Here is a 27,399-nt window from a genome sequence, read left to right as displayed (position 1 = left end):
ATTTCCCTCACCATTACTCAACAATTTAGGATTTTCTTCTACTTTCAATGATAATGGTAAACAGGACAGACATAGAGAGAGTGAGAGTGAATCTCCCCTCCCACACAGACTGCAAAAAAAACTGATAAGTGTTGTAATCCCTCTCCACTCTATCCAAAACTAAAAAAAAAAAAAGTTTTGCATTTAGTTGAATTTTAAATCACAAAAGTTGCAAGGAAATTGCAAGCAAGTCTCATAACTTTAGGGCTTCAACAGTGTGAACGGAGCCTTAGGGCTCATGCACACAGGACATATTTACAACTGCTGTTGTAAAACATCTGCATCTGACCATTTTTTTTTTCCACTGCCTCTAAATGCCCCTCTATGTTAGCCTATGTGTCCATGCACACAAGCTTTCAGAGGCATAAGCATTTAGGGGCAGTAGAAAAAAATGACAGTCTGTGCGTTCAGGAGCAGAGGCTGTTCAGCTGTAAAAATGCCCAAAAAAAAAAAAAAAAACCCTGCTAAACCCTGTAACAAGCTTTTAGCCAGGTTTAGCTGCTTTTGGCATTTTTACATTATATGGAGTGTTTTTACTGTAAAAAAGCCCCAAAACACGCATAAATACCTATAAATGCAAGTCATAATTGGGGCTAAAAGTACACTTTTACAACTGCGTTTTCCTGACAGCAGCGCTGGCATTTTTTTAAACAACCTGTGTGCATGAGGCCTTACGGTCCCACAGCCTTTCCCCCCCCATGGTGGTGGAACGCCAGGGCCAGTTGCAAACCTGGTAGTTCTGTGTTGCCGGAAGGTTTTTCCCGCTGACCACCAATGCAGGGTCATTTTTGCTTGTGTTGTGTTACAGAATCCTTTGTTACCTTTCCAATGCAGGTGAAATTTTTTAGTGTCTTTGCAAAGGGGCCCTCCACTAAATTCACCTTGTTAACACTTTGGAGGATCAGATTTCTACTGAAAGCAAACCTTTTGGACAAAGTCAGAAAAAAAAAAAACTTCTCCCCTCTCACTGCAGCATTCCCCATAATAATAATAATAATAATAATAATAATAATATAGGATCGCTCTCTACCACAGTTGGCCATTTATCAAAACCTTTTGTTTTGTCATTAATACAAAAGTATTGTCCTCAGTAAGTTGCCTGCATGTATTTTTACATAAATATAGGCAATGTACTAAGGACAGTATGTTAGTATTGACAACTATCTAAAGCTTCCTGGTTGTGGAGGCATAGCTGCTTTTAGAAAAAAAAATTATATTGGCTGATATATAGAGGTAAGCCATCCCACTATTTCTCTATTATTCTCCTCTCATCTTAAAAAGAAGTTTTTATCACTGCATAGAAAGGTACCATAAGCATGAGGTTTTGTGCCATCCTTTTTAATGTCTTGAAGCCAGACTGCTAACACCGTTGAGTCTGAATTCCACAGAAGTTCTATCACCTGTTAAAGACAAATTTAGTGTAAAGGGCTGCATAGCACTGCTGTGTGCATAACATAACAAAGAACATAGCATTTTCAAAAATTTAGTTTAATCTAAATAAGTAATCAGATCACTTCAAATAAACTAATAGTTCATAGAAGCTTTAACATAAAGTGAACATCTACTTTAAAAAATTTAAACAACAGAAGAAAGTGATTTAAAGCACTTAGTGAGGGACATTTTTGGATAACCATTTTTATTGGTATTTTTTTTTTGTTGGATTTTAATCTTGTATGCCAATCATGTCGAGCTAGCATTTTATTTTTCTTTCAGAAAATCATTTTATTGAAAGATAGGTTAGTACAAATAGGTAAAAGCCTACGAACCGTAAGGTTTTAAAATTGTGATGCAGAATAAAGGTAAAACAATGAGAAAACATTGTATAATAATAAGCGTAAGTTTCATGGATGTTAGAATTCGACATAAATATAGAATAGGATAGGAAAAGAAAAAAAAAAAAAAGGGGGGGATATTAAAGTAAGTGTATTTTCTCAATGTAACAAATGTACCATTAGAACATAGGCAGCTTAATCGTTAGGAGATAATGAAATGTGGGCAAGCTCTGTAGACGTGAGGGGGAGGGGGGCAAGAACAACTATGAGAAAGGCATCAACTTTTGCTCTCCTAAAAGCAAGGAGTAACAAAAAAATTGGAGAGTGAAAATTTAATATTGCTAGGAGAGTGGTAAGAACAGCTATGCCCAATGTAGTCGTCCAAAAAGGGAAAGGGGGAAAAAAAAAACCCTAAACCCCCTGGCAGAGGGGAAAAGGAGGGGAGTTCGGGAGATAAAGCTGAAACAGGACAGACAGGCTACATGGCATTATTATTACCACTCACGTCTTGCTGACATCAGCTTTGGAGGCAGCAGATCTACAGAGAGGCGGTGAGGGGACTGGTCCCTGAAGAGATAGCCCGCAGGGAAAAGTGCCCAGTGCCAGAAATTAACTCAGACTATACGGAAAACTGTGACTGGAAGGCAAATTATGCTATATACATGTAGCACTGCCCCCTAGAGGACTGCTGAAGAATGACCCTTTTGGATTCCCTTGGGTTACCTGTAGCAACTGCTTGCAGAAAATCTGAATACTTCTTAGCTATAAGTTCTTAGCTCAGTCAGTGATCAGTCTAGGGATTGTTGTTTTTGTTGTTTTATTTATATTGGGATGGGAGAAGGGATGAGTGGGATACTCCAACTGTTGAACTATTCACAATTCAGAGGACTTCTAGCTGGAGAATGCGGCAAGGTCGCTACTTCATCCTGTCACTTGAATAAAAATGAGGTAAGTGTTCCTTTTTGTGTTTCTCTTCAGGGTACCCCCTTTCTCTGTACTAGCCGACACCGTCTACTGACTGCACTACCCGGACTGGTCCCCTTCCTGGACAGACCCCTGGGCAAGATCCTCTGTACTCACCATACTGTTTTTCCAGAGTCTCGCAGTGCCCCAACTCCTCAGTCAGTTCTCCTGGACCTCTGGGTTCAGCTCCACAATGTAGGTGCACCAGGCCGACTGCCTGTGACCCTTACCAACTGCTGCAGAAGAGGAAGCAGCTGCCACCTTCCTTCTGGGACTCTGCTTCCCATCAAAGACCTGTACCTCATATGCCTGTGGCTTTTTATATCCTGCCCCATAATGCACCGAGACCAACTGTCTGTGCCAATCCCTGGGGCCAAAAGCCTGTGTGTCATTGGTTAGGTTTCCTACAGCATCCTATGTGCCTACCCATTGGATCAGCTGGGGACACTCCCTAAGACCACATGAATCACACACTGGGCACACTGAGCAGACCTGAGTCACAGATCCTGCTCCCTGTTAAGCAGAGAACAATATAGATTTACCTGCTGCTCCTCTGATAGGCAGACAGAGCCAAAACTATACTCTTTACCTAGCACCTGAATAGGAGGGTGCTACATCCACTATTTAATTTTTATTTTTGGAGTTAGGCTGCTGTTAAAGGGAAGCTCTCATAGTGAGTGCAAATTTAGCAGTTCCTGATGTAACACACAAAAAAAAAAAAAAATTAAAGGATTTGTGATGCTGAACCACCTCCACCAAGCAAGCAGAAAATTCAGAAATGATAAATCAAAGGTACTTAGAAGCTGTTTAACAATGAAAAAAGAGCAGGGAGAAGAGGCGAGTAAACACCAGATTGTGTATTTTTGGGCATGCCTGAATTCCACTTTAAGCGGTGTGTTAACCACTTAAGGACCAAGCCTATTTCTGACACACGTTGTTTACAATTTAAAAATCAGTATTTTTTGCTTGAAAATTACTTAGAACCCCCAAACCTTTTATATATATTTTTTTTTTAGCATAGACTCTGGAGAATAAAATGGCGGTTGTTGCAATATTTTTTGTCACACCGTATTTGCGCAGCGATCTTTCAAACGCAATTTTTGGGGAAAAAATACACTTCACTCAAGTAAAAAAAAAAAAAACAGTACAGTTAGCCAATGTTTTTGTATATTGTAAAAGATTATTTCACGCCAAGCAGATAGATACCTAACATCTTACGGTTAAAAGATGCGCACACTCGAGGAATGGTGCTAAACGGTTACCAGTTTTGAGTTACAGAGGAGGTCTTTTGCTAGAATTTTTGCTCTAGCCCTGACGATTGTAGCGATACCCTACGTGTGATTTGAATACCGTTTACATTTGCGGGCGCGACTTACGTATGCGTTTTCTTTGGTGCGCAAGCTCACAGGGACAGGGGCGCTTTAAACATTTTTTTTTCCTATTTTATTTGATTTTATCACTGTTCCTTTTTTAAAAAAAATAAAAATCTGATCACTTTTATTGCTGTCACAAGGAATGTAAAAACCCCTTGTGACAGTAATAGTCACAACGACAGGTACTCTTTATGTACCTGCACTTAAGCATTAAAAAAAGGCAAAATCAGCATTTTTGAATACGGTCACTTTTTTTTAAATGAGCGCCATTGGCAGCCGAGTAAACCGGAAGTTACATCACTTCCGGGTTACTTGATCGGAGACCTGATCGAAGCCGAATCCCTTCGTTCGGGACTCTAAGCAGCTGGCAGATGAGCCGGCTGGTTTCTCCAGTCTCCGCTGGGATAACGGCCGCATCAGTTGTTATCATCAGAAAGTCGACCGCCGGCTCTAAAAAGCATCACCCTGGTACAACCACTTCTTCGAACCGACCTACAGGTACGTCGGTTTGTGGGAAGTGATTAAAGATACTGAAAGAAAAAAAAATCCACTTTGGATAGAGAAGGGAATGGTTAAAATCTGCCAAATGTTTTTTTTTTTTTTTTTTAACATCCATGTCCCACTGGGGAGATTTTCCTTCATTTCCTGTCCTGTGTAACACAACAGAAATCCAGTTGTCATTGTCAAAAAGTGTCCCCAATAAAAGATGTATTCTATATTTCTGCTCTAGCAACAACTCAAAACGTATTATTTATCCCTGCTGACATTGATCACGAGGACAGAGAGAGTAAATCTCTGTATGGATAACAACTGTAAAAACTGGAAATGGGTACTAACCCCTCCTCACTGTCCACAGTATCCAATATAACTTGTCATTAAATATATTTTAACTTTGTAATGTATTCTACAGCGCCTATTCACTACATGTTCAGCGTTTAAGAATTTTCTGGGTTTTGCAAAAAAGTGCCTTGAGTTCATGTCTATTTTTTCTAGTTTGTCTTTTTCAATATTCCTGTATATTTTTGTGTTACTTTATAGCTAGCTCAACTCGTTGCTCGGCTGCAACATACCTGAACTTCACCTTTTGCAAAAGGTAAGGTAAACTCTCCATGCACAAGCCCATTTTTCTCAAAGAATATCACATCATGTTTGTTGGGTTTGCTCTGTGTTGAAGCAATCAGACTTCCAGAAGGTCTGTAGTTAAATACAAAAACACCAAAGTGTATAAAGACAGGCAAAATATTACAGTAACTTCAAATGAATTCCATAAACAACCCACTCTTCCAAATACAACCTCAGCCCTCTCTGTTTACGTACCCACTGTCAGAAGTGTAGGGCAATGATGGGGAGGAGAAGCAAGGGGAAAGTGGAAAGAGAAGAAACTGACACACTCAAGAGTGTTGGATTCCTCTTATTTTAAAATAACTGTAAATGCTTTTTTTTTCAACAAACAGGTTTATACTTACCCACTTTGGGCAATGGAATTGCACAGAGCGTGCACAAACCTCTTTTTCTTAGGTCCCCTGCAGGCACTCCTGGCTCCTGCTCTCTGGGGAGTGCCCCCATAGAAAGCCACTTGCTATGGGTGCAATTGTGCAGACTCTCGCCCTAGCCTGCGTACCTTTTATTTATTTTAATTTTTTTATATTGCCAAACCATACCACATTTTGCTGTGGAACCATGCAGTTTGGTGTGTGTTTTCAGTAAGGGGAACTCCCCTTTTAGACTGTTGTCATTAAACGGTTTAAACTTAGAGTTGCCAAGCGACAGCCAAGAAACATTAAAGTGGGTGTCAACCCGATTCATGAAATTTAACCTAAGCACATCTATCTACAGTGTTTCTTATCTCTCTCCAAAGCCCTAAGTCCTATGGCTTTCTCCTGCTGGTTCTTCTGTTATCAGCATGATATTTTGACAAGTTCTGTGTCAACTGAGATAAAACCAGGCTGAATTTTGTGTTGTGGGAGGTTGCTATAAATAGATTAGCAGAAAGCAGGTCTTGTCACAGCACTGTCTTACACTGCTGTACCTTGTACCACTTATGTAAATAAAGGAACCTTTCTTCATTGGATTCCGTGGTGGTGTGCGACCATTTTTTTCTTTAATGCTTCTCCTGGTGGCGAGCCGAGGTTCAGCACCCACGTTGAATCGTGGACTTTGACTAGCCTGAGCAGTGTCATCTCTCTTCATTGTCACAGCACATTCCTTCCTTCCTCTGCCTATGTGAAGTGGGGGTGTGTGCCTTTCCTCCAATCAGCTGTCACACAGTGTATGCCAACACAACACTCCCAGTGCTGAACAGGAAGAGAAAATCTCTAACAGGATGTGCACATTTTAAACAATATAGAAAGCTGGAGACAGCAGATATCCATGTAAAACTTATGTAGGGAGATTTGTTATATCTCGGTTTATCATCTGAGGCTGTTCATTTCACTGGATATATGTGAGGGTTTACATCCACTTTAAGGATTTAGAGAAGATCTGTAAAGAAGAGTGGACAAAAATCCCTCCTGAGATGTGTGCAAACCTGGTCACTAACTACAAGAAACGTCTTACTTCTGTGCTTGCCAACAAGGGTTTCTCCACCAAGTCATGTTTTGCTTGGGGATCAAATACTTATTTTACTAACTGAACCACAACTCAATTTATAATATTTGTATTGTGTTTTTTTCTGGATTTCTGTTTAATTTCTGTCTCTATCATTTAAAATACACCTACGATAAATTATAGACCCTTCATTTCTTTGCAAGTGGGCAAACTTACAAAATCTGCAGGAGATCAAATAATTATTTTCCCCACTGTATAGTATATAGTTTAATTAGCTCTTAGGAAATGTTACATGTTCCGCCCCCAAATACAGATAGAACATGTAACATGTTCCAAAGATGACCTTAGCCTTTAGTGCCGGTTCACACTACCGCGGCACGACTTCGGAGGCGACCTGTGAAGTCGCGTGCACCGTGACTTCGGCGGGACTTGCACGGACTTCATATAATGAATGTCGATGTCACCCCGAAGTAGTACAGGAACTACTTTCTAAGTCGGAGCGACTTGAGTGGCTCCTATTAGAACGGTTCCCGTAGCACTGCATGGACCGCAACTTGTCAGGCTGACCAGTCTTCTATCCAATGCCAAAATCTTATGTTTACCCCTTGCCAGCCAACTTGGGCTTAAATATTGCTTAAAGCAAAATTTTACCCATAAAAACATGATAAAAAAAATAGGGTTCCCAAAGATTAAATTTGCACAATATTGCAGTGCCAGCTACAGAAGCCTGGTGGGAGCATGGATTTTGTACTAATAAGCAAGTAATTAATAGAATGAGAGGATTGTTTCCATCTACTTGATCTATAAAAACGTGATTCTTTTGGCATAAATTTACAAAACAGGATTATATTGGGGATAAAAGCTAGTGGAGGAGAAATAAGCTTACTTCCAGCACAGCGACTGTTCCAAGCCTTCTACTGTTTCACTTGTAGACTGCAGGGAGAGTTCTCGGTTCCACACCCTGATCTTGCGGGAGCCTATGAAACCATGCAAAGATAAACAGTCCTGTCTTTGTAACAATGCAGTAATTGTACAAAAATACGTTTTGATACACACACACACACACACACCAAAAAGCATGTGTGAGTAATGGCATCGGACTTTTAAAAGTTATTATTTTTTTTTGTTTTATTATTTAACCACTTGCCGACCACAATACGTATATATACGTTGCAGTATGCAAGTGGTTTACCGGGATTATGGCTGAAGATATCAGCCATAATCCTGGTAATGATTTACGGCTAGCTTTCTCATGAAACCGGTCCGAGCGGCTCATGAGCAGCTGGGTTGGTTTCTGAAGCGGTAGGAGGGGACGTCCCTCCTCCTCCCGCCGCTGCTTCTCGGGCTTACTGTTACAGCCTTTTCGCCCGTGAAACAATCCAAAAGTGTGGCTGTCTGCTCCCGTTGAGGATCAAAGAGTTAACACTCTTTGATCGAATATATGGCCTTGGAGGACCGGAGTGACGTGACTTATGGTCAAGGTTGGGAAAAAAAAATGAAAGCGAAAGATAAAAAAAAAAATTTTTTTTGATCTTTTGCTTTTAAAAAGGTAAAGAAGAGATTTGGGGTCCTTTTGACCTCAGATTTCTGCATAAAGAGGACCTTATTTCTATTAAAAGGGATGTTTACAATAAACATAATAAAAAAAAAAAAATGAAAAATGTAAAAGTATTTTTTAAAAGCACAGCTCTGACTTGTGCTTCTTCAGCACTTTATCCTAAAATTGTTTTGATGGTTTCCTGGATGACAGTGATCATTTTATTAGATACATGTTCGGATACAAATTCTGGGGCCTACCAAATTCAGGTGTATTTATTCTGAGATTATGTGATGTTTTATATTAGACATAGATGAACATCATTTAACTGATTATTAACACATTTATTTTTTATTCTATCTGGTCACAATTTACAAAACATTTTAGCTTTGTTTTCTATTTTGGCATTGTGCGCCATTTTATGCAGGTTAGTAGGGATGAGCTCGGGTGTGTTTGGAACGTAGTCCCAACCAACCTGAGCAATCCCACCAGGAAACCATCACTGCACACCGCTAGTCATGAGCAGCATGTGTATGTGTAGTTGCAGGCCCGGAAATGCCTCGCTGCCTAGGATTGGCAGTGACGGCTTCCTGGCGGGATTGCTCAGGTGGGTTAGGCTAGGATCTGAACACGTCTAAACCCACCCTAAAGGTCAGTAACATAAAAATCCTAACCACAACGCTGTGGAAATATCCAAGGGTGAAAAGGGCTGTGAATACCTATGCAAGGTATGTTAAACAAGCACTATGAGGCTTTTATGAACGTGTTGGGAGATTGCTGCTGTTTTTGGTCTATGGTCTTTTATTTTAAGCCTGAACTGAAAATTGTACCACACGAGCAAAAATATATCTTGAAAAAAAAAAAAAAAAAAACGGAGCAAAAATCAAGCACAAACTATTTGCAAAACACACACTGACAATAAAAAGGATGCCTTCACAAAAATAAATGGGTTTATTTAGTTTATCCTATTGATTCATGGCTTATTTCAACCCTAAACTTTATGAAAAAAACTCCCATTCTAAAATGTAACAAAAATAAGTATATTTTTCCTTTTTAGAAAGAATTTGTACTTATGATTACCTATCTGTGGACAAATGGTGCTAACAGCAAAGAGCTGCCCATCGCCTCTCCAAGTTACGCGAGGTTTACGGTCATCCCAGGGTAAAGCAGGCTGAACACTCTGTAATTTGAGAAATAAACATTAATATACTGCATGTTAACTAGTCACTTAAAGTCCATCTAAACTACATACATTAAATTGTCAAAAGTATTGGGACACCTGCCTTGACATGAACTTTAATGGAATCTCAATCTTAGTCTGTAGGGTTCAATATTGAGTTGGCCCACCCTTTGCAGCTATAACAGATTCAACTCTTCTGGGAAGGCTGTCCACAAGGTTTAGGAGTGTGTCTATGGGAATGTTTGACCATTCTTCCAGAAGGGCATTTGTGAGGTCAGGCACTGATGTGGCTCGCAGTCTCCGCTCTAATTCATTCCAAAGGTGTTCTATCCGGTTGAGGTTGAACTCTGTGCAGGCCAGTCAAGTTCCTCCACCCCAAACTCGCTCATCCACGTCTTTATGGATCTTGCTTTGTGCACTGGTCCAAATCACTTGGTGGATGGGGGATTATGGTGTGGGGTTGTTTTCCAGAGGTTGGACTTGGCCCCTTAGTTCCAGTGAAGGAACTCTTAAGGCATCAGCATACCAAGACATTTTGGACAATTTCATGCTTCCAACTTTGTGGGAACAGTTTTTTGGATGGCCCCTTCCTGTTTCAACATGACTGCGCACCAGTGCACAAAGCTACATAGAGTGCAGAATTTAGCAGTGATTTATGCACAGAGTGCAGAGCTCAGGAGTGCGTTAGGTGCAGAGCTCAGGAGTGCGTTAGGTGCAGAGCTCAGGAGTGCGTTAGGTGCAGAGCTCAGGAGTGCGTTAGGTGCAGAGCTCAGGAGTGCGTTAGGTGCAGAGCTCAGGAGTGCGTTAGGTGCAGAGCTCAGGAGTGCGTTACGTGCAGAGCTCAGGAGTGAGTTACGTGCAGAGCTCAGGAGTGAGTTACGTGCAGAGCTCAGGAGTGCGTTACGTGCACTGTGTACAGAGTGCAGGGTTTAGGGGTGTGCTATGCACAATGTGCTGAACCACCCTCCCCCTCCCCACCTGGCCCAGTGCAAAACCACTGCACAGATCAGGCAAGTATAACAAATTTATTTTTTTGTATCACTTTAATTGACCAAGCTGAAGTGAGAAGCTAATTGGCTACCATTCACAGCTGTACCAGATTTTGCACTCTCCACTTTTAGTGAATTAACCCGTGTGTCTACTGTATCAAGCAGTATATGAATGCCAAAGTAAGAAGTCATTCATAAGCAGAAAAAAAAAAAAACGCTGCTTACTGCAGATAGATGTGTACAAAACTAATTGCAGTAATCAAAGCGCCCATACATACAGCCGTGTCTACATACAAAAATATGCTCTGCATTTGGCTAAATTTTGGCATTCGGCTGCATGCAAAAAAGTAGGGCACAGTGTCAGATTTCATGCACGTAAATATGCAGATTTTACAGACATGTGGGTGTTTTTTTACGTAGGGTCTTTTAGTTCTGTCAGCAAGAACCTTTCTTTCATGCAGAAAATACACATCTAAACACAGTCGTTTTTCTGCCTGTGCGAATGAGCCCTAAAGCTTAAAGTGCAGTCACTTTTTCTCTTTAGCTTTGTCACCAACAATGGGCATTTAATCCTTCTGCAAGCTTTTTGACATGTACAGATCATGAAACCTCTTAACAGTTTACCAGTCATTGTAATACTCTACCATTACTTTCCGCTGTGCTGCTTGTTTCCCCTCAGAGCCATGAAACTGGGTTTCTTTCTTGCCCCAACCAACCGTGATAAATTTTCCTGTTGAAACAAAATAAAAATAGTTTTCATTTTTTGTCACTACAGAAGTCTTCATTTTTTTGATGAGGGCCATACCATTATCTAATAAACATGTTACCTTCGCCAAAATCCTCTTGATGAATTGGGATTTCAGAAATTGGTTCAAAGTCTTTTGTCATCAAGATGAGGGTTTGTTGGCCTTAAGAAACAAAAGTAATTACATTGATTAATACAACACTTCACTGGGGATTTATTTACATCCAAATAATGAAACAGAGCCACTTCTGTTTTTCTCCCTTTACATTATTTACATTCTTGCACCCCACAAGGTCATTTACTTGAACTAAGTCCTGGTATAATAATTCAACAATACTAATTTTTTTTTTTTTTTTTTTTATAAGCTTAAAAAATAGGTCTACTTTATTAGCCTTCCATTTATTCTAAATAGTATAGTGCAAATTTGAAAAAAAAAAAAAAAGATTTTAAAAGATATTTAAGAGGAAAAAAGATCATTTAAAGTGAATTTAACAAAACTATGAAGGCTGTCCTTGCTAAGCTCCTTCTGAAAATAACAGTTGACTGGCAGTTTTGCTGACCCACTGGTTTTAGCACTTTTTCAACCTGACGAGGAAAAGGTTTGACAGCCAGGAAACTTGCATTTTCAGAAGGAAAATGCAGCAATCGCAGCTTCCATTATTCCTTATTCTTTCATGACAAATCTCCTTTAACCACTTACCGACCTGCCACAGAACATAAACTGCAGTGGGGGGGGGGGTCACACGCAGGCACCATAACGTACACGTGCCTGTTCCGGGTTTAGGAGCACACTGTTCCCTCTGCCACCAGGCACACGGGTACTCAGGGCACAGTGATCGTGTTCATTGTGATCATGATGCAATTCATTCATAACAGCTGTTTTCTATGCTGTTATTGGCCCACAGCTATCACATACCTAAACCAATCACAGCACCCTGTACCATGTGAGTATCTGTAGCCAATCACATATCACTAGTGATCATAGCTATCATGAATGGTTAACCCTTCATTGTAACACCAAACAAAGAAACAAAAAAAAAAAAAAAAAAAAAACCTGATCCCCCTACCCCAGAGTAGTACAATGTTACTATGGTGACACTGAACTACTCCAATGAAAGCATGTAAAAAGAAAAAGTAGTTAAAAATTAAAAAAAAAGAAAGTTTACATTTTTTTTTTTTTTTTTTTTTACATTCTGTCACCAGTTAGTGTCCCTGATCACCACCACATCAGTCACCTGTGCTATTCCTTTAGAGCCCTGTGCCGTGAACAGCGGCTCCCGAGCGCGAGAGATGTCATCGCACCTCTGGCCAATCAAATGGCCGGAGGACGCGAACCAGGAAGAAGGAGGGCGGAACATGTCGGCCGTCTCAGCAGGGTGCGGGCGGCACTGCGGGCCTTCGTTATTAGGTAAATAATTCATAATGAGCTAGTATGTTATGTATACTAGCTCATTATACCTTTGCCTTTCAGGTTTTTCTTTTTTAAATTTTTTTTTCTGAGGTTTACAACCTCTTTAAAGTGGCGCAGTGCTTTTGTCTAAAAAAACCTTCTGTGTGTAGCAGGGGTGTGCACGAGTGCCTTGGTCATCCGGGATTGGCTGAGACACAGCAGCGGCACCATTGGCTCCCGCTGCTGTCAAAGTCAGTTAGCCAATCAGGAGAAAGAGGGGGCAGGGCTGAACTGCGGCTCCATATCTGAATGGACAGAGGGAGCTCTGTCCAGGCTTAGGTGCCTCTAAAGCAGCCTGCCTGCTGTGGGGGCACTCGACGGGAGGGAGGGGCCAGGAGCGATGGTCAGAGACTCGAGAAGAGGAGGATCCGGGCTACTCTGTGCAAATCCAACCACACAGGAGGTAAATATAACATGTTTCTTATTTTAATTAAAAAAAAAAAGATTTTAATATCTACTGTTAGTTAAAGCTGTGCTAAACATACAAATGTCTGTAACTTTACCACAGATTCCTGATCATCTAATACTCCAGTTCTGACTGTACTGTATGACAATCGGGTCATCTACAAGACACAATTCCCTCAACAAACAATTTTAAATATATTTTGAAAATGTACCAACCACGTAGAATATCTATCCAATAGTTCACTGGATTTTATATACCGATATGCATGTTCTTCTGTAACATCTAATTCTACCACAATCTGTTGACTTATGTGATGCCAAACTCAAGGTTAGGATACCTTCACAATTTTCAATATAATATCCAATCATCTATTATGTATGGATTTGGCCAAATATTTGAAACAGCCTTGATATAAACAATATGGTGTATTAGACTTATGCGCTAAACAGAGGTAAACGACACCAAGGAAGCTGCAAACAGAAACCGAAATCAAACGTGGAACTCCTCCGAGCAAGCAGCTAATTTGATAGTGTCCCCACTTATCACAATAATAGTAAAAGCAAAAAAATCAGCGCTTAACTCTAAATGAGGTGGACCACTCTATGTGTCTTCAGTACTAACTAAAAAACCTTAAATATCACATGAATCCAAAAAACCATATAATTATGCAATTGAACTTCTAAAAGTGGATGTGAAGATGTGTAAAATCCCAGTAAACGTGATAATAAATAACAATAAAAGAATATTTCTCAAAGTGATGTGTGCTTAATCCAAATGTGTGTGATGTTTAAGAAATGGCTGACAGGTGGAAAATAAATAATACCTGACAGGTGAAGGGTAAAATACACAAAAAAATATCTACTCAATATGGTGACAATGAGCAAAATAATTCATGTAAGAATAAATAAATAATATTGTTCAAATAACAGTAAAAGTGATCTCAATCCAAACAAAGGAAATATCGACCGCCGGACTGAATCTTTAAAAGTGCAACTGTGCTAAACATAAGGTGCATGTGTGTCTATACATAAAGCTTCAATCAGTCCAATCCGGTCATTAAAGTGCAAGGTGCCTTGAAATAAAGTGATCAATACGAGTGCAAACAATGAGTGAAGTCCAAAACACAGCAAAGTGGATGTGACCCGGTGAGCTCGCAATCCAAACCCAGGTGCAGTGGCCGCTCACCTCCACAACACTCAACAAGAGCGTTTAAGTATTGTTATCCCAGCTTCTGATATTTTCCGGACACACGTTAATTTCCCTCCAGAAGCTGGGATAACAATACTTAAACGCTCTTTTTGAGTGTTGTGGAGGTGAGCGGCCACTGCACCTGGGTTTGGATTGCGAGCTCACCGGGTCACATCCACTTTGCTGTGTTTTGGACTTCACTCATTGTTTGCACTCGTATTGATCACTTTATTTCAAGGCACCTTGCACTTTAACCACTTGCCTACTGTGCACTTAAACACCCTTCCCATCCAGGCCAATTTTCAGCTTTCAGCGCTCGCACACTTTGAATGACAATTGTGCGGTCATTTTACACTATACCCATATGAAATTTTTATCATTTTTTTCACACAAACAGAGCTTTCTTTTGGTGATATTTAATCACCTCTGGGTTTTTTATTTTTTTTACAAAAAAAAAGAAAAAAAGACAGAAAATTTTGAAAAAAAAAAAAAAAAGTTTTTCTTATTTTCTGCGAGTAAATTTTGAAAATAAATTTTTCTCCCTCACTGATGTGCGCTGATGAGGCTGCACTGATGGGCACTGATAGGCTGCACTGATGGGCACTGATGAGGTGGCACTTATGGGCACTGATGAGGTGGCACTTATGGGCACTGATGAGGTGGCACTTATGGGCACTGATGAGGTGGCACTTATGGGCACTGATGAGGAGGTACTAATATGCCGCACTGATGAGCACTGATAGGCGGCATTGATAGGCGGCACTGATAGGCGGCACTGAGAGGTGGCACTGCTGGGCACTGAGAGGTGGCACTGCTGGGCACTGATGGGCACTGATAGGCGGCACTGATGGGCACTGGCGGATGGCACTGATGGACACTGACGGGTGGCACTGATGAGCACTGATGGGCGGCACTGATGAGCACTGATGGGCAGCACCATCAGTGCCCACACTCAGTGCCCATAGTGCTGCCAGTCAGTGCTCATCAGTGCCTAGATGAGCAGGCACTGATGGGCACTAACTGGCAGCACTATGGGCACTGATTGTGGGCATTGATGGGGGCACTGATGGCGGGCACTGTGGGCACTGATGGGGGGGCTATGTGTGTGTGTTTTTTACCTTTAGTAATCAGGGCACTGGTGATCAGTGCCCTGATTACATTCCTGTGTGTCCCCAGTGGCTGTCGGCTCCCCCTCCTTCCTCACACTGCAGTGTCTGTGTGAGGAAGGAGCGCCGGCGATGAGAGATGAGCTCATATGTTTACATATGAGATCATCTCTCATTGGACGGCTTGATCACGTGGTGAATGGCTGCTGTGATTGGCCATTCACCACGATCTGTGATCGGCCGTGTCCAAGGGACACGGCCGACACAGATTCTCCCCGATGCGCGCTCGCGGGAGCGTGCGGGGGGGCGTGTCACTGGAGGCCGTTTAAAAACGGCCTCCCGAAAATTCAAGTCCGCGCTGCAGCCGTATATAGGCTGTAGCGCGGATGGGAGGGGGTTAATGACCGGATTGGACTGATTGAAGCTTTATGTATAGACACACATGCACCTTATGTTTAGCACAGTTGCACTTTTAAAGATTCAGTCCGGCGGTCGATATTTCCTTTGTTTGGATTGAGATCACTTTTACTGTTATTTGAACAATATTATTTATTTATTCTTACATGAATTATTTTGCTCATTGTCACCATATTGAGTAGATATTTTTTTGTGTATTTTACCCTTCACCTGTCAGGTATTATTTATTTTCCACCTGTCAGCCATTTCTTAAACATCACACACATTTGGATTAAGCACACATCACTTTGAGAAATATTCTTGATATAAACAAATCTGTTTGTTAGAGCATTCCTAATATTTCGCTAGCCAAAAGACAGAAGGTTTAGGGCTCTTTCACACGGCCGCTCCGATTTTTTATTCTGCTGCGGCACTTTTTTTTTTTCACGGACACGGATGACATTTGTGTCATCCGGTCCGTATGTCCGCATATCATCCCATCCGTTTGCGGATGATATACGGACATAGTTTGTCTATGGGATTTCGGATGTCAGCGGATGACACCGTTGACATCCGTTTTTGCATCCGTTCTGTTTTTTGAACGGAGGAAAAATAGGGTTCTGTTCCGTTCTAAAAAACGGAACAGAACTGAAAGGACGAAAATCTGATGTCAGCGGATGGTCATCCGCTGACATCCGCAATGCCATTGACATGCATTATGTCCGTTTTTCATCCGCAAAAAAATGGGATGAAAAACGGACATACGGAACGCCCGTGTAAAAGAGCCCTAACACTTCTAAACTAATCTTATTTCTAGCTGTATACTGTAAAACAAATAACAGCATATCGCTATACCTGTCACAAGGAGAACAAGCTCCTGATCAGGGCTCCAACTCATAGCAACAATGCCACTGTCCACACTCCCCACACACTCCATCTGCAAAGAGAAAAAAAAAAAAAGAAAGATTTGGAGAAATAAACATCCATCTGAATATGAGCACATTATCTGTTACAGATATGTCACACAGTTGCCAGTAACAATTGTTGTGTTTAAAAGATGCAAATGTGTTGTTGGCAGATTGATGACAAGGTTAGAGGTAAAAAATTAAAAAGCCTATTTTTGAGGGTTTTAGTAGTGAATGTAGAGATGCACGATTCTGGATAAAATTAGAATCACAATTTTTTTTTGTTTAGAATTAAAATCACGATTCTGAAGAACTTTTTTTTATTTTCGGCTCAATTCACACCTGAATGTATTGTTTTCAGGTGTTTTTTTGGGCTTTTTACAGGCGTTTTTTTGGGCTTTTTTCAGGGTTTTTTCAGGCATTTTTTGCAGGTGTTTGGAGGAAGGCATTGACATCGAACAAAAACGGTTGTAATCTGCCAATAAAGAAGCTCATTTACTTTTTTGAGCTTCAGGCATTTTTCTTCTGGAGACAAAATGCTCATATGTGAACAGGGGCCATTGAAATGAACAGAATTTTGCTTGTTGGGCGTTTTGAGACTTCGGATATGAGCGTATTAGTAGATGAAATACTCTCAGGTGTGAACAGGGCCTTAAAGATTTACAACCCCTGAACATTAGGTTATCAAACAAGATGGCAATAAGATAATAATGTAGCAGCTAGCGCACACAAAGATGACTATACAACCTCCAATAGACCATATGATAAATTTGGTACAGCGCTTTACATAAAATGATAAGGCCCTGTTCACACCTAAGCATTTTTCAGCTCGTAAAAGGCTCATTTCTGAAGTTTCAAAACGGCCAACAAGCAAAATCCCATTCATTTCAATGGCCCCTGTTCACATATGAGCATTTTGTCGCCTGAAGATCAAAAAATTACATGAGCTTCTTTTTTGGCAGATTACAAGCGTTTTTGTTAGATGTTAATGCCTGCCTCCAAACACCTGCAAAAAACGCCTGAAAAAATGCCTGAAAACGATACGCTCGGGTGTGAATGGAGTCTAAGTGCCGGTTCACATTTGTAAAATGCGGGAACGCTGTGAATATGCAGCGTGATCCTGCATCGCATCTGCACCTCTGGCAGTTCACACTGCCATATGCAATTACCAGGGGGTATCAATTAAAAGTTAACGACACCCCCCAGTTGCGATCGCATATCGCAGTATGAACTGCAAGTTTGCACAGAATCAGATCGCACTAGTGTGAACCACTATGCGATCCGATTCTGCTGCGGCTAAAAGAAAGCCTCATGTGCGAGTTTATTGCGGACGCAGTGCGAATTCAGCCATGCAAAGTGTATGGCTGAAATTTGCACTGCACATGAGATTGCATGTAATTTAGGAGCAGTGTGCTCCGAATTACATGCGATCTCCGCGATCGCACTAATGTGAACCGGGGCTAAAAGTCCTTGTGTTAGATAAATAAACAAAGCCCTATGTGTAACCAAGCTTTTGAATCAAGAAAGGATGTCAGTTCACTGCACATAAGACTTTGTTTATGTAACAAATGGACTTTTTTTTTCCATTTATGTAAAGCGCTGCACCAGATCATATGCTTCTCTCCCGTCCTTGAAAATATAATTGGCTGAGCCAACGGTCACACCAGGTACGATTTACAGTAGTGCAATTTACTCCGGGTTCACACTGGCGCGATGCGAGAAACCCTGCGAATCAGTGCCGGTTCCCGCATCACACCAGAATCGCACAGTGTTCCACACTGAGATATGCAAACCGCTGGGGGGGCAATGTAAAGTTAATGACACCCCCAGATTGGTTTGCAGATCGCAGTGCGAACTGTGAAATGGTGCAGGAATTGGATTTCATAGGTGTGAACACCCATGCGATCCGATTCCAGTGCGAACCAAAAATAAAAAGGGGTCCTGCACCATTTTGGTGTAAATGCGATGCGATTTCAGCCATACATTTTGTATGTCTGAAATTGCATCGCACGTACATCACTTGTGGTCTGCACAGCAATGTGGTGCGAATCACACGCAATGTCGCACTAGTGTGAACGGGCACATAAAGCCCGACTGCAACCACTACTTCTGTGAGATTTGTAATGATTTGATACGACTTCAGTGTTACTTAATGAGAATTGCTATCCATGTCAAAGGGAAGAACAGTGATGTTAACTAGCAAAGGGTTATTATTTAACTTCTTTCAGAGCTCAAGTAGTGCTGATACGTAGTGGAGGTATGATTTGCAGCATGATTTCAATTATAGTCTATGGCAGTTAAATCGTGCTGAAGTCCTGAAAAAGTAATACATAAACTACTTCTCAAATCGTACTAATTAAAATCATATCTATTAAGACACAGCCATAGAAACACCGGAGCTGAATCATTGAAATGCTGGATTAAGGTCATGTAGGGGTTCAAGATCGTGATCTTTTAACGATTAATCATGCAGCTCTTAGATTTTTTTTTTTTTTTCAAAAGATTCAACATTTTAAAGGAGCATTGTGATGCCAATGGCAACCTGCATGCCTTTCAGCAATGCAAACTGGTGCTTTGAGAAGGGTCCCTCCCGAAGCATAGGTTCCTAATGATGATGGCCCTTATTTTGTAAACTGTTGGTGCTTTATAAATCCTGTATAATAAAAAAATAATAATTGGGGGCATTGGACTATTCACCATACTCCATTCCAGTAGGGGTGCAAGCATAAAAGAGGTACAAACCTCCACCTTTACATTAAGGGTGCGTAGGTTGACAACTACCTAATGTTAAACAGGTAAGGATGTCCTACTCGTTATACGCTTACCAATGCATACATATGTGCAAACTGTTAAATGACAAACAAGTAAAAGGAAAGGATTTCAATAGAATGAGAATGGAATATGGCATTTCTGAGAAAATCTGAGATTCTGCAGTAAATGGAAAGAGTGAAAAGTTCAGTAGGCACCATATCCCATCAAAAAACAAATGCAACAACACATAACCTGGTAAATTGCACCAGCCAACGTGTTTTATTCATACAGCATATGTGCAGCCAATATCTTAAAAAAATATGCAACTTAAACCTTTTTAAATATTAAATAACTTGTGCATCAGATTTACAAAATGTCTTTCACAGGAGTACTTTGTGAATATTATGGACAATCTAAAAGTGGTTTTATATTATTGATAATGAATCAATGACAATGATCTGGAAAATATTAGTCAACAGGAGACAAACAAGAGAGAGAGAGGATACAATTACAAATATATCAATGATGACTCAAATAACTGTGATAAACTGTTTAATTTAAAAAGGTACCAGAGAAGGACAAGGCCAAAATTTGAGGTTAGAAGAAAAGAGGTTTAACCTTGGATTGTGAAAAGGGATCTTTACTATTAGAGCAGTCAAAATTGGGAAGTGATAGTAGCTGAGAGTGCGATTGTCAAAAAACGTAGAGGTCTTCCTCAGGAAGCAGAATCTACAGGGCTATGGGAATTGCTAGAGAGTAAAAAAAAAAAAAAAACACAGTAAAGCTGTCTGCACATACCTCATACAGCGGCTGACGGTACTTGTAGTTCATTAATTCACAGAACTCTTTAAATGAATGTCGCAGTCGTTTGGGCGGAGCAATACATGGCTGTGATGTATTTAAATTCTGACAGGAGGTGCTGGGAGAAGATCCCCAACCTGCTGTCACAAGGAGGGGTATGAAGAAGGCAGGAGCTGGAACATGCAACATGTTCCAAAAGTGAACTTATCCTTTCTGAAATAAATAATTACCTGGCCAGTGCTGAGATTACATAAGATGACATCACCCGTGGCAGTGGCAAGACACAAGGACTGTTGATCTGGGACATCCTGTATACCAACTACCTGACCACTTCCATCTTCTGGCAGGTAACTCTCAGATGTTAGAGAGACATCTGTAATTATCTAAAAATGTAAAAAGTATTGATATTAAAATGCAATAAACATGTGAATTTCTAAATAAATTTAAAGAGATAATATAAAGTAAGAGATAAGATATGTAATATTATAATGGAAAAGGAAAGCTGAACCCCTTTATTAGAATTGAAGTCTAAGGAGATCAGATGCTTTACCAAGCAGGAATTGGAAGAATCTAAGAAGGTTAATATAGGGCTATAAATTAAATTTTCTACACAATGATCCCATTTTGCCTGTTAAAAAAACATTTCTCTTCAATAGTTTTTTAAAGACTAGATTCACCTTTTATAAAGAAAATAAATGCAGTCAGTGTATTGCGGGTGCATTGTCAGGCACCTGCCTACCCATTCCCCTGGCTCGCTGTCAATACTTCTGTATGGACTGTCAGTGGAGAGCAGGAGAAATAATCAGTGCCCTAGTAGTCCACAGAATCTGACACTTGTAGTCCATTACAGGACTTTAATTTATTCACAGATCCCGGAGAATGAAACACGTGGCTCTGTGGGGGGAATCCCTCCCACGGCGCTATTGTGTTCTGCCGGCAGGGGAGCTTTCCCCACTGGCAGAATACAATGATCACTGGTGGCAGCTATAGCTGCCAGCAGTGATCGCACAAAAAAAAAAAAAAAAAAAAAAAAAAAAACAGGCTGGTTGTACTGAAGTCGATCGATGCTAGCCAGCCCAAATTTCGAGCCGTCCGGCCAACTTAACACTTACAGCTCTTAAACCTTTCCCAGCCTGTGAATGGACAGTGAAAAGAACAGCCAACAGAACGATGAGCTCATATTTGTCACCTCTCTTATCAGCACACCCCTAGTCAGCTTTTCCCACTTTCAGTCTCTGTATGCTAGGGGATTGCAAAAGTGATAGAATGTTGGAATTCTGTCTGGAGTTTAGCTTTATATTTTATTAAAGAGCTGTCCATGTGCCTAAAAATCTAAAAAAAAAAAAAAAAAAAAAGTTAAGGGTCTTCAAAATCAACTTTGAGAAACACTGTGCTACATTTCTTAATGGGCATCCAAGACCATTATGAAGGAGATGCAAGTAGAGACATTATTTGCAAAGAAGAACTGCTCGGTTAAAAGAAAATTAACAGAGAGACCCTTGAACTTTAAAAGTAGTCTTGGCTTAATTTAACATCAGGGCATTTAAAAGCCAAATTCCAGCTTAGTTATCGCTAAAGCTGAATATACTACATCCAGGAGGGATGATGGGGATGGTACACATCCAAGTGGTCTTCATGAAAGATTTACTGTCAGCAGAAGATCAAAGCTGAAAGTAAATCTGCAATGAAGACAACTAAATCTGGCCAGACACTGTTCTAATTTCAGACAGCTCCTTAGGCCCCTTTCACACAGGCGGACCGTTCAGATCCGCCTGTCCATTTTTTTGGCGGATCTGAACGGTCCCCCTATGCATCTCTATGGGGGATCGGATGTCAGCGGAGACATTTCCGCTGACATTTGACCTGATATGATCCGTCAAATCTGGACGGATGGAAACCCTATTTTCCATCCGTCCAGCGGATCGGATGAGAACGGACCGACGGTCTGTTCCCATCCGATTTCCCCCATAGAGATGCATGAGGAACTGACAGCTGTGTCTCCGCACACAACGCGGAGACACAGCTGTCATCCTGCTGCTCAGCGGGGGATCGGCGGCTCGATACCCCGCTGAGAAAAAAAAAAACGGAATCTGTCCGACGGACGGATAGTGTGAAAGGGGCCTTATGAACTGGCCCAAATTCGCTTAGTGGATGGCCTTGCTGGCTGTCTCCTGCCTGACATTTTCAAATAAAGGAAGCGGTTGGAAAAACTTTAGTTGAACAGCAGCTGTATCCAATCAAATGCACCTGCTGTCCAGGTATCTAATCAAATGCACCTGCTGTCCAGGTATCTAATCAAATGCAGCTGCTTTCCAGGTATCTAATCAAATGCAGCTGCTGTCCAGGTATTCTGAGTGCTGATGCCATCCCAATACAATAGCCTAGCAAGGGAAATGGTCCATCTGTGCTGTTGGTGTGAATGGAGGGATCTGTTAGATATCTTTCCTTCAGTCCACATGCTGAATGAAAATAAATGCATTACCAGCTTAAAGGATAGTTTCACCTTTACCAACATATTTAGGGTGCAACAGGTATCATGTTGGTGTTCACCAGCCCCCTGATCTGTAAATGAATAAACTACAAGTCCCATCTTCCACTGAAGCAGATGGACTTGTAGTTCTCAATGGATCAGCGTCCTCATAGTCCATTCACACTTCCTGCAGCTCAATGACTGTCTGTCCATATAGGGGTATGGGCAAAATGCCATAGGCAGTGTCTAAAGGACTTGAAGTCCACTGATGATGGGTGAAATGATATGCAGGCTTTTGTGTATTTTTTTTTTTTTTTACCTGCACAACGATTTGCGTTTATTTTTTATTTACCGGTACCAAAAGTGAATTTAGTCTTTAAGATTTTTAGAATCCCCAGCAGCCCTTTGGATATAGCACATACAGCTTTAGAGACAACCAATCTAAAGAAAAGTTGCACATGCACAGCTTCTGTTATATTCAACAGGGGGACAACATTTGGATTGTATCAGTCTTTGTTCTCTTCTTAAAGTGGAACTCCAGATTAACTTTGTTTTAGCTTTGGACCAAGTGTGGGAGGACAAGAACCTCAGGTTATTATTTACCGTTTGTGTCAAAGTTCAAGACACAAGAAGGGAGAGGACATCTCAAAAAGGGAGAAGAAATCCCAACTTTGGCAGAATTGGCATCCCCAATAAAAAAATGTATCCTCTCTTCCTTAAAGAGGTTGTAAACCTTACAATTTTTTTTAAAAAAAAAACAAACACCTGAAAGACAAACACATAATGAGCTAGTATGCATTGCATACTAGCTCATTATGAAATACTTTCCTTAGAACGAAGCCCCGCAGTGCCGACCACGCACCTCTCTCATGGGTGACATGTTTGGTCGCCCTTCTTCCGGGTTTGTGGCACCCGGCCATCTGATTGGCTGGAGCCGTGATGACGTCCCTCCCGCAATGTTTACGGCACAGGGCTTTGAAGGAACGGCCTGAGCGGCCATTCCTTCAGAGCGCATGCGCCAGTGATGTCACTGGCTGCATGTAAGGTAAATATCTCCAAAACGGTGCATGTTTAGGAGATATTTACAGTACCTATAGGTAGGCCTATGATAAGACTTACCCATTAGGTACAAGTTACAGAGGAGGGTTTACTTCCTCTTTAATGGCATGACAAAACAATAACAGACACCTAAACCCGCTTTAGAAACCTTACCGAAGCCCACCATTCCTTCATGTCTAAAGTAATCCAGAGCAGGATTTTCTTTTAATTTTCATGCAAGTCTTTATCCTAACATTCTGAGAGAGTAAACATTATCTTAATTGGATATGCATACCTGACCGGAGGGGGGGGGGGGGGTGACCTTCTGTTCTGCAAACCAGAAACAAATTTTATATACAATGAATACATATGGTATCAGTTACCTGTTCTGTTTTGGGGTCCAACTCCACAAAGCCATAATTTGAACCAATGAGAACTGTTCCAGTGTCAGTGCGTATGGAGCAGCATTGTGGGATACCCATTCCTTGAGCTGATCTGCACTGCAGAGTATTTAGTAACTTTAGGTTTCGCATTTTGATGAGGTTTAAGAAAGAGCTGCAGAAAGAGAGAATAATATTATGTTGAATTATATGATATTCATTGGTTTGGATAGATTGTTAAAAGTAGAAGTTCAGCCAAAACCAAACTCTCTACTGGCAGACACATTCCAAGACTAATCTATCTAACCTTGTAAAGCAAAAATTGCTATACATACCTTTTCTGAAGCCAATCCGATCTGCTCTCCAGCGGCGGATGCTGTGTGGAAACTGGGAAATGTCTGGGAAGTGACATCGCCCATAGAGTTGCTATGGGGCTTCCATTGTCACTGCCTCTACTCCACAGAGAAGCCGTCTGTGACAGCTCAGTGTGGGACTGGATCGGCCACAGAAAAGGTAAGTGTAGCACCCCCCTAGATAAGTGATAGGCAGGTAAAATATAGTTTGCTCTGTCTGCTTATCAGGGGAGCCTGATCAGGAGTTAGGCCTGCTCAGTGTGCAATTCATGTGGGCTGAGTGTCCCCACTGTATCTAATGAGGAGGTTCGCTGGACAGTGGAGGAAACCTAGCCAATGACGCACATGCTTTTGTAACTGTCCCAATGGGTTGGCACAGAGAAAGGTGCATCCTGAGATAGAATAAGATGGCTAGATAAAAGCCAAGAGCCAGAGGGGGGTCTTTGGGCGGGAAGCCATGTCCCGGAAAGGAGGGTTACGGCTGTCTCTCCTTCTGTAGTTATGGATGGTGAACCAGACAGTGTTGCTGAACACAGAAGTCCTGGAGATGCTGACTGAAGGAGTTGGGGCTGAAGTAAATCTGGAAAAACAGTGTCCGTGAGTACAGAGGAACTTGCCCAGGGATCTGCAGGGGAAGGGGACCACTCCGGAGTGTAGAGTCAGTGGACGGATGTCAGCACACAGAGGGAGAGTGAAAGGGGGTGCCAAGTTTTAAGCCCTGAAGAGCATTTCAAACAAGAACACTTAAAATACCTTCACCTTAGTGGCAGTGTGAAGCAGCAGCCTTGCCGCACTCTAAAGTCAGTTGTCCTCAATAGTGTGAATAGTTGTCAGTTGGAGTATCCCACTCATCCCTCTTCTCCTATCCAAGTTCTCAATAAAAGAACAAAAACAAAATCCCCTGGACTGATCATTGACTGAGCAAAGGACTTAAAGTACTAATTTTCTGCTATCAGTTGCTAAGGATAACCCAGGGGAATCCAGAAAGTGTTATATACAGCAGTCCCCTAGGGACTGCGAGACTTGGAAGAGACTTGGAAGAGACTTGGAAGAGACCTGGAAGAGACCTGGAAGAGACCTGGAAGAGACCTGGAAGAGACCTGGAAGAGACAGGCGACTTTGTCTGTGGGGAATGCCTGGCTAATCTCTTTCTTCTTCCTGGAAAGTCTGATAACAAGTCGTGTCAATTAAGATAAGGAGGCGACTCCCATTGAAGTATATGGGACAGTCGGATCACAGGTCGCCTCAAAGTAGTACAGGACCCTTTTCTGAAGTCGGAGCGACTTCAGTAGTGCCAATTAAGAGGGCACTGATTAACATTGCTTTTGTTATGTCAAGCGACCTGGGGCTACACAAGTCGCCTCACAAGTCGCCTCACAAGTCGTGCTAGTGTGAATGGGCTCTTACAGGGCTAGATAGATTTGTTTTAAAATGTGGCAGCCAGTAGATTTGGAGTTAGTTTGTTTTTGGCTGAACTTCTACTTTAAATATCTTAACACACATCTGAAAAACCATAGCATAGAAAACCATGAAGGAATTTTGCCAAGATTAAAGTATATCTAAACCCAATAACACATTGTAATATATTGCAGCTGATCAGTCTTTAGGTGCGGTGGCTGCACTAGATTTCTTTAAAATAGACCTATGGGCAAAACTTGTTTATTCATTTTGGATAAAGCAATGGAGGGTTATAAGCTCAATGAGATTTTTTTTCGCCATCTGTGTCCCATTGCAGAGATTTCTCTTCACTTCCTGTCCCCATAGCCAAACAGGAAGCAAGAGGAAATGCCTGGAAATTAAAGGAATTTCTTGGGGTCACCCAGGTCACCAGAACTAGTGTCCTCAGAGGAAGATTTCCCCTCTATCACTTTTCAGGGGAAAAACGAAAGTTTGGGACTTTCTTTTAATTTCAATGATAATGGTAAACAGGAAAAATAGGGGGGGGGGGGGTGGAAATCTTCAGAAGAGCGGTACAGACAGCAAAAAAAAAAAAAAAATGACAAGTGTTCTAATCCCTCTCCACTCTATCCAAAACTAAAAAAAAAAAAGTTTTACCTTTAATTATATTTTAAGCCTTTTTTTCACCTGATGATCTTGCCAGTTACACACTTCCCATCCTCACTGTAGCAGCATTGTCCCCCCAGGCTGCTCTCTTCATTTGGACTACAAACACCTCGTCCTCTGCTCACCTCGATTACATAGGAGGAGGTTTGAAGTTCCTTGAAGATAGCTTATACATTTGGTAAAATGTTTAAGCCCAAAGTAAGTTAGAATAAGTCCTGGTTCTCATTTGTGCGATGTGGGAATGCTGCGAATATACAGCGTGTTCCCGCATCGCATTCGCACCCTGACAGTTCACACTGCCATATGTGATACGCTGGGGGTGTCAATTAAAAGTTAACGACACCCCCGGATCATATCGCAGTGCGATCTGCAAGTTCGCACAGAATCGGATCGCACAAGTGTGAACCACCTTGCGATCCGATTCTGCTGCGGACCAAAAAAAAGGGTCCTGTGCGTGTTTTAGTGCGATTGCAGTGCGAATTTGTATGGCTGAATTTGCACCGCACAGAGATCGCATGTCATTTTAGGAGCAGTTACATGCGATCTCTGTGATCACACTAATGTGAACTGGTACTAAAACTAGGTATTTTCTGTGCTTGAAGAAAATGTATTTAGCCTAAAAAAAAAACTGATGTAGCCATTACATCTAAGAACTGGTCAGCTGCGATATATTACATTTAATGTTCTAGGATTTAGATATACTTATTGATAACTTGATATATACATACCAAAAAAAAAAAAATGAAAAATGCATAGTAATGCAAGAAAAAAAAAATCTCAAATATTAAAGTTGCATTAAACCCAAAAATGAAATATTGCAGCTCACCAATTCTTAGATTTGATGGCCGCATTTGTTTTCTTTTTTTAGACTTCTTTCCTTTATTTTCACCTGGTGATCCAGCCGGTAAGTCTGTTATTTTTCAACTGACCAAGCTGTCCAGATAAA

At 41.2% G+C, this 27,399-nt stretch overlaps 1 protein-coding gene across 1 annotated transcript in view; it reads right to left on the bottom strand.

The window, feature by feature from the left end:
* ELP1 (elongator acetyltransferase complex subunit 1) overlaps positions 1–27,399 on the bottom strand; it is a 153,617-nt gene that overhangs the window by 123,431 nt on the left and 2,787 nt on the right. The window contains exons 2-10 of the mRNA XM_082243694.1: positions 24,040–24,211; positions 20,379–20,531; positions 16,547–16,628; positions 11,228–11,308; positions 11,045–11,130; positions 9,312–9,411; positions 7,581–7,671; positions 5,218–5,341; positions 1,349–1,439 (exon numbers count right to left, since the gene is read on the bottom strand). Of these exons, the coding sequence (XP_082099820.1) occupies positions 1,349–1,439; positions 5,218–5,341; positions 7,581–7,671; positions 9,312–9,411; positions 11,045–11,130; positions 11,228–11,308; positions 16,547–16,628; positions 20,379–20,531; positions 24,040–24,189 (958 nt within the window). The 5' untranslated portion in view covers positions 24,190–24,211. The remainder of the gene's footprint in view (positions 1–1,348; positions 1,440–5,217; positions 5,342–7,580; positions 7,672–9,311; positions 9,412–11,044; positions 11,131–11,227; positions 11,309–16,546; positions 16,629–20,378; positions 20,532–24,039; positions 24,212–27,399) is intronic.

The sequence above is a fragment of the Pelophylax lessonae genome, assembly GCF_965119305.1.
Source record: "Pelophylax lessonae genome assembly, chromosome: 1".
Taxonomy (NCBI): Eukaryota; Metazoa; Chordata; class Amphibia; order Anura; family Ranidae; genus Pelophylax; species Pelophylax lessonae.
The sequence above is the reverse complement of the archived record's forward strand: the minus strand, read 5'-3'. Positions and strand labels throughout refer to the sequence as shown.